This window comes from Brachyistius frenatus, unplaced genomic scaffold, assembly GCF_029030835.1.
Source record: "Brachyistius frenatus isolate BFR_SWC_R1_liver_20210118 unplaced genomic scaffold, ASM2903083v1 Contig_133, whole genome shotgun sequence".
Lineage (NCBI taxonomy): Eukaryota > Metazoa > Chordata > Actinopteri > Embiotocidae > Brachyistius > Brachyistius frenatus.
This window is the reverse complement of record NW_027210732.1, coordinates 19326-32752: the sequence shown is the minus strand read 5'-3', so window position 1 is coordinate 32752 and position 13427 is coordinate 19326. Positions and strand designations below refer to the sequence as shown.

Below are 13427 nucleotides of genomic sequence, written 5' to 3'. Positions count from 1 at the left end.
TGTTAGCTCCCTCTCTTATCGAGCACCCCTCGTCCGAAACCAAGTGCGAGGACCAGACTGACCGTTGTGATGCTCAACATGAAGTTCATTTAAGTTTCAAAAGAAAAACTAGTAATCATTTGGAGAGGCAGTGACAGAAACTGACCCTTTTGCTTAATGTTTTTACTGGCGTTGGGCATGTCAAGGAAAAATGTGATAATCGGTTGAACCTATTTGACAATTAACTCCCCCCCCCCCCCCTTCCTCCCTCCCACACGTACACACAGACCTAAAGAGTCACTTTCACCGTAAACTCAGACTCAACAAATGCCGTCCAACTTCTAGAACTCTCGCCAGAAAGGGAAGCTTCATCTTAGCTTCATCTTTGAGATGGGGGGGGGGGGGGGGGGGGGGGGGGGGGGGGGGGTCTGTTGTTTACGCAGCACGTCCAACACCAAACTCACTTCCTGTGGCCATTGATTTTTGATCAGTAAACGCACCTTCTGCTCTGTGCTTCCCTCTAATGACTGTGCTTAGCTGCGGTAGACTCATATTGCTTTACCTGCAGAGTTTGCACTGCGCCTCATCTTCATTTACTTTTTGAAGGAGTTCCTCATGAAACGTTATTACAACTCTCGTCACTGCATGTTTCTCCCTTCTGCACAGCAGCATGTAATCACACAGTTTTACCTGGCGGAGGCCCCGTAGCCCGCAAGCAACGTCGTCTTCTTCTCCTCACGTTGTTAAATAGCGGCTAGCGGACAGCTTTTAGGTACATTACTGCCACCTTCTGACAGGAGTAATGCATCACAACCGAGCGCTGGTAATAACACGGGAAATAAGGAAGGACAATTGTCGCAAATTTAAAAAAATTATACTTATGTGACTGTTCGAATATTCGAAAATCAAGACCTCTCTTTAGATTTTATATGGCTTTAAAATGATGTCCCACAACCACATTTCTTTTTACATACAATTTCTTGACGTAACTCAACTGGATATATTGAATCAGAAAATTGTGTATATTTTCATTTTGTTGTTAATAGATAAAGACAATCACTTTGGTATTGACCAACGTTCAACAACGTTCTGCAGTTATTTTCTGCAGTCAGACACAAGTTTGGCCAGAGATCCTGGTAAATACTGGGAGCTTATTTCCTGGACTTTAGCCGTAAAAGGCACCACAACATGCAGAGTGTTAGTGAGAACGTCATGAATTTAAGTTACACCCCTGAGACTTGTTTCGTGCCATTTCCTCTTTTCTTTGCATCGTGCTGTTGCTTAAATCCACGACTGTCATCTGTCCTTACAACAACAACAAAAAAACATGGAATAGCACATATACACCAACATTATTACAATCACACTCGGCACCAACTCAGAGGCAACGAATGCCATCATGTGACTCATTCTATCACAGGAATGACTTTGACTTTAGCCCGTGTCACATCTGCAATAATCAGCGCTGCTCTGACATGAATCAGAAGTAATCTCAAAGTGTTCACAGCCGGGCGGAGGGAGAAAGAGGAGAGAGGAAGAGGTGGTTCACTCCCCAGAGTCTACCTCACTGTGCTGTGTTCACGAGCCTTAAATCAGGATTTAGTACTGTGGCATTAAATCCTTCCACGTCCATCTGACAAGACTAATCTGGTGCTAATTACAGTGAAAAGAACTCCAATTAGCACCGACACGTGGGATTACATGGAAACGAGGAGAAATGTTTTTCACCTGTGATCCTGTCACTTCATCGCCCGCTACAGTTGTGAATATGACAGTAGCGGCATCTCATATGAGTCGCTCCCAGTTCGAAAGCTTGCCTTCCCAATGTGTAATAATTTGCTTCATATCTGTATGTTTGGATTTTATTGATGATGTGAAAGCGGAGCAGTGGGGAATTTGGAATTGGAATGAATGCGAGACAAATAGAACTATAATGAGTCTGCGGTGTGCACTGAATTTCCACCTCTCTGTCATCTTTAAGTTTGGTTAAGTGCATGTGTGACCGACTACAGAGAATGTGTTTCTGCAGCACAGTACTAAACATATATATATATTTGTTTTTTTTTTCCTTCTCTTCATGTGCAGCCAAAAAATTGATTTTTCATACCTGTGGGGCTGTGGGCCCTGAAGGCCCGACTCCCACTCAGTGCCTCAACTCCTACAGGAACAGCAACGTCAACGTGACAGTAGCCACCCGAGGGCCCTTCAAAGGCATTCAAATGTGGCGGGTCCCAGAAACTGGCACCTACAGGTAGGACAGCTGCCAGTGTATAAAGGCTCAGTGCTCACAAACATCAGACCTCACCATTTGTACAACCAATTCTCACTCAACACCCACTCTGGAGTAATTTTATCTTTTTCTAAAGGGTCTTACTGTGATGGCAGGCCAGTTTGTAGGTACATACACTTGAGCTTATGGAGCACTCAACACAGTATTCACTATACACTTAACCTACCTTTCTTTGGCATCAGTGCTCTCTGTGCAACTCACATTCTTCGCAACAATACAAACTCTTCCTCACGCCCACCTGTGCTTCTCGGTGCATGAGCGGTGCATCAATCTCCAACGAGCAAACAGAGAAATCTCATATCCGATTCTTGCAGGAGGGAGCAGAGGCTGCAGTAATGGCAGCTAAATGCCGTGATTCACTCTACACCTGACTCCAAAATCCAAAACCACCCACCTCCGTGTCACTGTTGGTGGACTTTAAGGCTTTCGAAACCATTCAACAATCAGCCTTAACACTTCGACCTCAAACTGCAAACTACGACAGGATTAATGCCGTAATATCCACAGCCTTCTTCAGAGATCAATATTTGTCCTGTAGGCACTCATGGCAACATGAGGTGTTTAACTTGGATTTGACTTAAACGCTTCGAACAGAAATGTCTCTGAAAGCTGAAAGCCTCCCACATCAACACAAAAAAAACCTGCACAAAAGCGCTGCCAAAACCCTTCAGTCCTAAAATACCTAACAAGCACCAGCGTGGACAGCACTGTCTCAACACGTCCTAGAGTTTAAAAAAAAACAACAAAAAAAACACCTTCTGTCTCCGCACAAACTCCACAATTGGTCTTGATGCGACCTGGTTTATCTGGCAGAGGGCGTAAATGAAGCTGACAGACGGCCACAAAGATGAATATGCACTCTGCATCTCCCAAAAGTCATTAGGCAAACAGCTGAGGTAGCTTCGACTGAGCGGCGGGCAATGTTCTCTCTCTCCACGCCGAGCTCGACCACCAGGGAGGAAAAATATCGAAGCGTTCCCAAAAACCAATCAACTTGTTTTTTCCTGGCAAAAAAAAAGTGGAGCATTTGAAATTAGTGTCTTCTGCTACAAAGGTGTGTATCTGTAGGTGTGTGTCTGTGTGCCCCTGCATTGTAGTGTATGCAGTCTGGTCTGATTATGTTTTCCCTTCACATTGGAGTGCCACGGTAGGTCAAATGTTTTTCACACCCAGGCTAAGAGTGTGTTTTAGTGTTTCGAAATTAAATTAGGCTGTTACTTAACATTGTGCGCTGAGGGACGCGTGAGGACTCGGGCTCAAGTCATCTCTGACACCGACGTGCAGCGCAGCTCCGAATATACAACTAATGTTTCCTCACTTATGTAATAAAAGCTGTAGCGAAAAAATTTCCCCTCGGGGATTAATAAAGTAACTACCTAACCTAACCTAACCTAAAACCTCAAAACTCTTATTGTTGCAAATGTTGTCGTTCATGAAAACCTTTTAAAGCCAAATAAAAACACTGAAACATGTCCCACTATCATTAAGATAATGATCTTATTATTGAGTTGTTGTTGTTTTTATGTGCCTTGTTTGTTTATGCGGATACATGTTTGTGTTCGTTAATCTCCAGGATCACCGCCTATGGTGCAGCTGGTGGGCGAAGTGTATTGGCCATGAGCAGGTCACATGGTGTCTACATCACAGGGGACTTCCTGTTGAAGAAGGGCGAGCTGCTTTACGTCCTGGTGGGACAGGAAGGAGAGGACGCATGCCCCAATGTGAGTTTTTTTGTTTGGTTTTTTACACTAATTTACTGCAGGTCACTAAATCAACGCTCATGCTGTAAATAGTAGTTCAGTTGTTTATATTTGTCATAAAAGCGAGATAGACCCTAAAAATGAGTGTAAAATAGCTGTAAATGCTGCAGTGAATCAAGTTTTTGAACGAGGAGTCCCAACACTTTTTTAGGGAAGCGTAAACAGTCCTCTACTATTCCCCATGTGTTTATATTCTCCAAACAATGCCAGTGAGGGAAGATTAAAGTAGCTTTTGAATTTGATTGAATGATATTAATGTCATATTAAGTAAAAAAGTAACATTATGAAATACCTCCCAGCAGCTCTCCTCCAATACATTCAGGTTTCTCTGGACCTCCCTTTGAATCACATGCTCTTAACAATTTATGACCACCAACAATTGTATATATCTCCGACTCACTTTTGGCTGTCATCCACTGTCTGAAATCATTCACAATTTAAACATTTAAAAACTTTAGCCTGTCACACCACCAGAATAGATCTAAACTCGGCGAGTTAGTGAGCGCTCAACAAACTTCAGACTACCAGGAAGTGACCCGCAGGATCTGAAAAGTTCAACACAACAGATATACAGCAAAACACATAACTTTCCGTTCACACGTTATTAATTTGAGGATTTATAGGACAGTTTATGTCCTTATGATGTGATATGTTGGATAACATATTGTCATTGCCCCATTAAACCCTGGTATTAACATGCAAACTGTAATATGTTATCTGGATGTTAATATCTGATCTATGGATCTTTGCATTTACATGCTTTAATTAAATGTGTTCTCGTTACCTTGACTGTGCCTACAATCTCATCTAATCTCAATATAAGCATAAGGTGGGCGGGGCTTGCTAGATTGTAAACAAACATGGTATGTCCTTTGTTTTCCCCTAAAATAAAGTTACTGCTTCTACCTGCAGCTTTTGGCCAGCTTGCTTGGGTTAGTAACAGCTGGCTGCAGGTGACCTTTCAACTTGTGTGACTGATTTTTTTTTTTTTTTTTTTTTTCTTCATCCGATCACAATGCAAGCCTGCCAACATGCAAATGTGGTCCGGCTGATTTGATTCCAATGTGCTTTAGGTGCAATTATACCCGACATCAACACGTGTTTACCTTGCATGGACACATGTTGATAGCAGGTGTAAATGGGGAGACAAGTTCAACACATTTTCATAATAATGAGGGGAAAAAATTAAAATGGAGCACGTAATAATATCAGCCATGTGTTATATAAAGAGAGGCCAGATATATCTTCCACGTAACGTGTCCATCGTAATAGTGTCCATCTTAATTAACCGGGTTGAAGACTGAAACAAATAAAAGAAGAGAAGTGCTCAACAAAGAGCGAAAAGTAAGTAACTAAGAACGGGAATAATATGTTTGACTCAGGTTAAGCCTTTAAAACCACCTTTAAAAACTGTTAAAGGTAGAAAATCCTTGAAATGAAATGTAAATGTTTCGTTGGTAATAGTTTTTGTGCGATGCTGACTTAGCAGCAGCCTGTATATCACAGATTGTTCCAGTTGGACACGCAGCAGCTCAGGAGCCTGTTTGTGTTTAGCTTCCTGGAGGCAGAACGTCGAGCTTAGCAAACAGGGGTCCTCGCCGCTGTCATCCAGTTATTAGTTTTTAACACAGTGCGTCTTCAAGTGCTCTGTACAGACAGCGGGGAGGGACTCTGCTGTTCCAAAGTGAAACTGAAGTCGTTTAAGGTTCCTCTTATTTCCCCCCAGTTCTGACAGCGAGAGGCAGCCGCTCTCTCCAAAGGGCTCGTTCAGAAAGTGATTTGTGCTGCAGAACAGTGTTTTCACACCTAGCTCTCCCTTTGGTGGCGGAAATGATGATACCCCCTTGTCTTGAGAAATACTTGCTATGCCTTTCTCCTTCAGCTGTGCACACACACACACACACACACACACACACACACACACACACACACACACGCACACACACACACACACACACCTCCATTCTTGTTGTTCTCTTTCTCCATCAGACAAAAACTCAACTTTAAAGTGAGAAGTTGCAGCAGCAGAGCAGCCTGAGAGGGAGAAAGAGTTAGGAAGACTCTCCCAGAACATTTGAATGCACTGCCTTTTACCCCCTCTACCTGTCAATCACAGACACTAAAGTCCCTCCCCCTCCTCCCTTCAAGGCCCTCAGCGTTTCAGTTCAGACAGAGGAAGGAGTTCAGGGAGCGATGAGCGACTGTGCGTGTGCGTGTGTGTGTGTGTGTGTGTGTGTGTGTGTGTGTGTGTGTGTGTGTGTGTGTGTGTGTGTGTGTGTGTGTGTGTGTGTGTGTGTGTGTGTGTGAGGCTCAGAAAGAGCGAGGGAAGGAAACTTGTACCCTCTCACTCTCAAACTGGGACCGACCACCGGCAGTTCGACATGATGGCACGCACAAGGCAGACACATCAATTCACACGATCACTTCCAGCTCGTTTGACGACAAAATGTCCAACTTTTTAAGGAGCCGCTATATTTCTGGGAAACGTAGTAAAACAACAAGCTGACCAAGACGCTTTCTTCAGTAGTTAACGTCATAAATCTTCTTAAAACATGACTTGATATTTGGCCAATTCTTTAAAAGGTTTTCATACCAACATTTTACCATCACTGCTTTATTTAATACTCTTTTTTTTTTTTACTTTTATAAAGGTTTTTTTTTATTTTTTTTTTTATCCAAAGTGTGTTTTATTGCTAACTTTCATCCTGTAAAGGGAACGTCGGTGCTTTTCAGTCCGTGTGTGAATGTGAATGTTCCTGCCTGGTATTTGCTCACCGTTATAATGCCAAATCCTGCGACTCGCGGCAGTCTGGGTTTTGGCAGCCGCTCAGCCGTTTCATACGCAACTGACATCCATGAAGGCGATTCTTCAGCGAACTGACATCTCTCTCCCTCCCTGCAGTCCAACGGCATGCTGAATAAAATCTGCCTGGAACAGAGCGGCCCGATGGTGAACAAAACTCAAGTGAAAGGAGGTGGAGGTGGAGGTGGAGGGGCGACGTATGTGTTCAAGGTGAGAAGGTGCAGAAGGAACGATGCGTTCAGGGACTTGATATTTTCATCCTGCACAAAATGCAAACAGATGTTGAATTGTTTGATATTTGTACAATAAATTCAGAGGAAGACATGTTGCTGGCTTTTATGATATCGACATGTGGTCAGCTTGAGGGATTCTTGTTTTTAAGATAATATTCTTGGCCTGCAGTCAATTTATCAATAGATCATGAAGCACTAAAGCCAAGAATCCACAAAGGGAACATGAATTATTGTCGTGTTTTTACACTAATCATAGAACAGATGAGCTAACAACATGCCAATCCTCTACAAACCAAAGTATTTCTTCAAAGGAATACTTGGACATTTTGGAGAAAAAAAATGCCTCTTTGTGTTATTGCCAAGAGTTAGATGAGAAGATTGAAACCACTCTTGTGTTTGCAAAGTAAATATGAAGCTCCAACCAGCAGCTGGTTAGCTTAGTTTTAACATGAAACCTGGAATGACCGGTAAATGGCCCGCTTGGATGTATCTGACAATAAGAAAATCCACCTACCACCACTGCTAAAGCTCACTAATCAATGTGCTTATTTTGTACTAAAAAAGTCTTAAACTGTCTTAACGCTAAACGAAGCTAACCTGCTAATAGTTCCAACAACTGATGTCCAAATAAGGTGAATAAATACATGCTTCCAAAAAGCTGAACTATTCCTTTGAAAAGCATTCACCGCGTCACTATATCAATTTAACTGTTGGCAATACTGACCCAGGTGGACAGAGCGGTGTACATCCCGCTCATCATCGCTGCTGGGGGAGGTGGCCGGGGCTACAGCAGCCAATCACAGACCCAGCTGGAGCAGATGGACTACGACCCCAACCAACCGGGACGCAACGGGAAGTCGAACGCTGCAGGTACACAACACACAGCTTTGATGTGTGTCCGTAGTGTTTGTGTGTATGACAGCTGTGTGTCAGTGTGGGGAAATACAACAGAGAGAGAGAGAGAGCAAGATGTGTTACACAGGACTGTTGTGACATATTTTTCCCAACTCTTGGATGAGATAGGCTTTTTTTTTATTCCCCTCTGCATGCCCGCATAAAAACAAAATTAATTTACAGTTGAGGTGTTTATTTGCATGTTTACCTGTACTTGTAAACACACCCATATGTCCTGAAGGTGTTTACTTCTGTCTTGATGCATGTTTCATAGACATTCCACCCTCAGTGTTTGTGCTGAAACAAAAACCCAGCCGGGCCCCCATCATGGTTATTCATATCGTGCACTATTTTCCTCGTCATTACTGGGCAGAACCAGTCGCTCCACTCCACCACTGTAGTGTTACATTCGTGCTCACTGCGGGCTCCATTATTCATGTGCTTGAAGTTGCAGCCCCCAAAAAGACACAAGATATTGATTTTTACATCTACTCAAAGCCTAAAGTTTACTTCTGAGGAAACTCTGTGAATGAAAAGTGAAATATTAAGCATGTCTGGGGGGGGGGTGTGCTACTGTGTGTGTGTGTGTGTGTGTGTGTGTGTGTGTGTGTGTGTGTGTGTGTGTGTGTGTGTGTGTGTGTGTGTGTGTGTGTGTGTGTGTGTGTGTGTGTGTGTGTGTGTGTGTGTGTGTGTCTCAGGTTTTGAGAGGAGAAAGAGGGAGGAAACTGAAATGGGGGGAATTAAATTGGCTGGTGTTGAGGAATATGGGAGGGATTAGTTTAAACACTATTACCTATAAAGTTTAATCTCGTGTTTCCAGGTCTCTTCCAAGGGATTTTTTTTAAATTTTGTAGTCTCTGTGCTGCAACTGCAGTGTTTTCCCACTCATCGCAGACTGCTGTGTTTGCTGATATCATTAGTCGTCTTTGCCTATAGACATGCCAGCCCCCGTATTTACTCATTTAACACTCTCTCGTATCTCTCGCTGATTCACTCCAGATGTGTACTCATAACATCACGTCGACCGTGCGTTGTGTTTGGTGGCAGGTGGAGGCGGAGGTTGGCATGACAGCGCTCCTGTCAATCAGGGTGGCAGGCCGCTGGTGCTGGGGGGCCAGGGAGGCCAGGCCTGTCAAAAGTTCTGGCAGACCCGCGGCGGGTTCGGGGGCGGCGGGGGTGGCTGCATGGCCGGTGGCGGCGGCGGAGGCTACAGAGGTGAGTCCGGGAAGATTTCTCAAGTCTTTCTGAGAATGTTTCGTAAATAAATCGCCTTGAGATGTCAAGCAGGAGCCAAATGTACATCTTGTAGTGCCATCTGTGTTTTCTGCTGAATGTGACAGGGTGGTAAGAGTTTATACAGATCAGGGATCAGATTGAGTCCCAGAGACAGCTGCATGTTCACTCCCTCTAACTGCTAAATCCACCTTAAATTACTCTGTATCAGACATCCTCGAATACAATATCAAAACATAACACTTTATATCTCCTTATACTTGGCATATAGTATGAAGTAGTGTGTTTGCTCGTTACGATCATATTTAATGATCTAAAGTAGAAAACTAGGTCATTACAGAAGACACAGCATAAGGCATGGAAAGAAAGACATAAATACTGCGAAATATAAAAAAAACAGGAAAGTTAACAATCCAGTCCTCAGGTTTCTGTCTTGAAATGTCCCTTTAAATGTGTTTATTATAAATATGAATGTACCATTAATGTGTATTAATTTGAGTTTTTGTTTCCGTTCCTGTTCGTTCAAATTGCCCTCCTTGTTTCCAGGTGGTAACACCTCGGTGGATAACAACCCCAGACATGATGGTGACGACGGCACGTCCTTCCTCGGTCCGGAGGGAGAGCCCTTCCTCTATCCTCTAAAAGGTAATGTCCCGGGATCCCAGGCTGTGTTTCAAAATACAGTCAACCCAGTCAGCAGTCAGCAGCCGTCGTCAACACATCATTATGCAGCGTTCGACATCTTTGCAGTGTTTGTAGGTGACAGTTAATGTGCTTGTACTTCACAGAATGATGAATGATCAAAAACTGTTTTTCCAATTGACGTCTAAAATTAGATTTTATTGTGGTGCGTTTGGATTGCTTTCAACAGTATTACCTTTCACAGTAAAAAAAAAAAAAAAAAAAAAACTAATATGAGAATGTGTTGCTTCACTCTGCGACATGAAAAAAGGTGTTTTTAAAAATGCACAGCAGATATGGACAATTGTTCCACAGAGGGCCTGCAGCAGTTCATTCCAGCTGAAGACGACAGAACAAATTGTTGTATTCATTAACGGGCCTGGGATGGAGAGGATGAACCGATGAGTGAGTTTATCTCATGAAAACCTGCTGACCCACCTCTGCTCATTGTAGTTGTTTGAACCCAGCAGTTACTTAAGGTAGTCTGAACGGAAAGTTTCCATCTGCATCTCTTTCCAGATGAGCTTTAATAAGAGTGATGTTGTCTGTTTCAACTGCTGCAGTCTTCAATTTGTCATCAACCTTACTTCATTTCTTCCAATAGTGTAAATAAGGAAGAAATATGTTTTTCAGTCTGCACCGAGTTTTGAATTTTTGGGGTATTTTTCATTCTCTTCAGAACTCTCTATTTTAACTCTTAATTACAGGAAGACAGTTTATGAAAGTCCAAATGTTAACACACTATTTCCAGATGTTTAACAGCAAATATTAATCCAATTGTATGTATAATCCAATTATAATTCTGGCCGAGTCAGCTGCTGTATTACTTAAAGAGTGAAGAGTTATTTTTCTTAGTCCATCAACAATTGAAGGACACCTATTCAGTAGCTACTATGTTTATGCAGCCTCGTGACAAAGAAGATGATACCTTGAATGACAGATAAGAAAATGAGACATCAGACAGCTACTATTTTGTCTCTGGAGTCACATCTATCTTCAGATTTTTTTTTTAAAGGTTTTTAATCTGATTACTTCCCGAAACCACTGCTGCAGAAATGCTAATGGCATGGATGAAAAAGAGGGAAAGTGACTTGATTTATAACCAGTGAATTATCCAAAGGTCTGAATCATGTCCACACTATGCTAAATGGCATATTGTGTATTAATATCTGTCATTTGATATTTTAAAAGGATATAATCTGTGTAAAGGTCAAGATTTAAGGGCATTCGGGGCTTGCGGTTGTCATCACAAATGGCTAGGCCAGCAATTTCCTTCTCAGTTTGAGCTCGACCGGGAGATTCTCCCACTCCAACACAAACAGTGGGTGCTTCAGGACCGCCCCGCTGTGTGCACTGACAGACTTCAAAGGATCAAAATTCACGGCAGCTATGTTGACAGAGGCAACCAGTTTGCAATACGTTTCTCTAACTCACTGAATACTGTGTAACACAGACAGGGCAACACAGTCATCCAATCACGTTGCTACGAGATGCAGAAGGAAACAGACATGTTATCAGAGGCAACGAGTGCTTCACTGAATCTCACTGGATTTACCTGAGGGGGAAAATACAGTTTTACATGCAAATAGCAAGGGTCTTAGCAAATTAGGATTTTCTTGTCTAGCTTTGATAGCGGGGTAAATTGCTGCATAGCACATACAATTATTCCATTAAAGTATGTTGGATGTGCTGACTGGATGTTGAACACATTTTTGTAGCATTCGGTAGAGAAGCTATCATCATCATCATCATCACATTTTTCACTCCAGGAGAAAAGTATGAAGGAGTCCTCAACACAACTGCATCTAAAGATCTCCAGCTCACACTATCACTCCCATACATTAGCATGCAGGCAGCAGCTGTACTCCAGACATTTGTATTCTTCCTTGGAAATCTTTCTAGTGTTTCGGGTTAGATTTATGTATTTGTACTTATAAAGCTGATAACAGAATGATGAGACAAAATAGATCCTGCAGATGAGTGCATTTGCTTTGCTCACTAAACTATCAAGCTTTCACAGACGGCCCATAACTAATTCATGTTTTGTCCCCGCCTGCTGGGGTTCACAATTAAGAGGATTGGTTTCCTTAAATCCAAATAAAGTAAATTATATTGTGAAATCTACTTAAAACAATAAAACAATAAGCCGCCGTGCCATCGAGGGTAGAGACTCTGTAGATTTTGTTCCAGCCAAACACCACGGCAGACCACTTTTCCAATGAAGCCACTCCGGATCAGTAAATTCATCTAGTTTAAGGTAAGATTGGAGTGTAATGAAAATCTGCCGGCTCTCATCTCCCCATGTAACTGAACAACCCTCCCAGCTTTATACATCTCGTACAGGAGTTCGCAGCGGTCAGGTAGTAAAGTTACTTAATTAAATTATTAATTAAACTCGTGTAGTGTGAACAGTTACGCTTTGGCAATAAACCTATTGACCCTGAATACATTTCTGAAGCCGAGTCTCATGATAAATCCTGTCCTCAGAGTTTTAACCCATCGTTAGTTTACAGGTTTAAGACCACAGCAGCAACGAATAAAGTGCCTGAATGTATATTCTACAGTCATCACTGAACTTTCTGTAAGTATAAATCTCATTAAGTCCTTATAAATCAGGGGTTTTCAAGCACAACCACCCATATAATATCCAATCAATCATTGAATGTATTTCAAAATAGGAAATGCTGCACACACAACGCTCTATGCTCACAGACTGAACAGTAATGATGGTCGCATATTAATGTTATGAAAAACACTTAGCTCATATTTTGAGCTTACACAAGCTCAAATTAGCCTTTGTGAGTGTTGTTAGAGGTGCATGTCTTCAACAGATTCAGCTGTCGCAATGAACAAACAATAATGGCAACATTGCAGGATATGAACATTATATTCAACATTATGTTCTTCATATGAAGTTGAAAAAACTGGAACTCTCTCCCTTAATTCTGGGTACAGACCTGCATGTCTGTCTTTGAGCTGCTTAGGTCAGTTTCAGGTGTTTCCTCTTCTCGTTCAAAGCTCTCTGTGACATCGTTTTCATTCTGGCTTTTGGTCGTCTATCTTTGTCCCTGTTCATCAACACCACACAAACTAAATATCTCCATACAATACATTATTCCGTTTTTGTTTTTTTCCCACATATCACAGCAGACCTGTTGCTGCACCTGCACTGCTACAATTCCACATGTTGTTGTTGTCCAGTATTGACAGTATCTTCAGTACCTACAGTACCTGCAGTACCTACAGTATTTGCTGTACTACAGTATCAGCAGTACCTACAGTACCCACAGTATCTTCAGCACCTACAGTATCTGCTGTACTACAGTACCTGCAGTACCCACAGTATCTTCAGCACCTACAGTATTTGCAGTACCTACAGTATCTTCAGTACCGACAGTATCTGCTGTACTACAGTATCTTCAGTACCTACAGTATTTGCAATCTTGTGAGATCTTGGATGGATGTTTGTTGTTCATCTTATTGTTCTTGCTATTACTACGATCAAGTATGTGTTACGTACGAGTAGGTAGCTGTCGGTAGGTGTATGCTGGGTG

At 42.3% G+C, this 13427-nt stretch overlaps 1 protein-coding gene across 1 annotated transcript in view; it reads left to right on the top strand.

The window, feature by feature from the left end:
• The window catches only part of alk (ALK receptor tyrosine kinase), a 343730-nt gene that overhangs the window by 311692 nt on the left and 18611 nt on the right, over positions 1-13427 (top strand). The window contains exons 12-17 of the mRNA XM_069714659.1: positions 2065-2230; positions 3843-3990; positions 6932-7042; positions 7794-7935; positions 9007-9174; positions 9739-9837. Of these exons, the coding sequence (XP_069570760.1) occupies positions 2065-2230; positions 3843-3990; positions 6932-7042; positions 7794-7935; positions 9007-9174; positions 9739-9837 (834 nt within the window). The remainder of the gene's footprint in view (positions 1-2064; positions 2231-3842; positions 3991-6931; positions 7043-7793; positions 7936-9006; positions 9175-9738; positions 9838-13427) is intronic.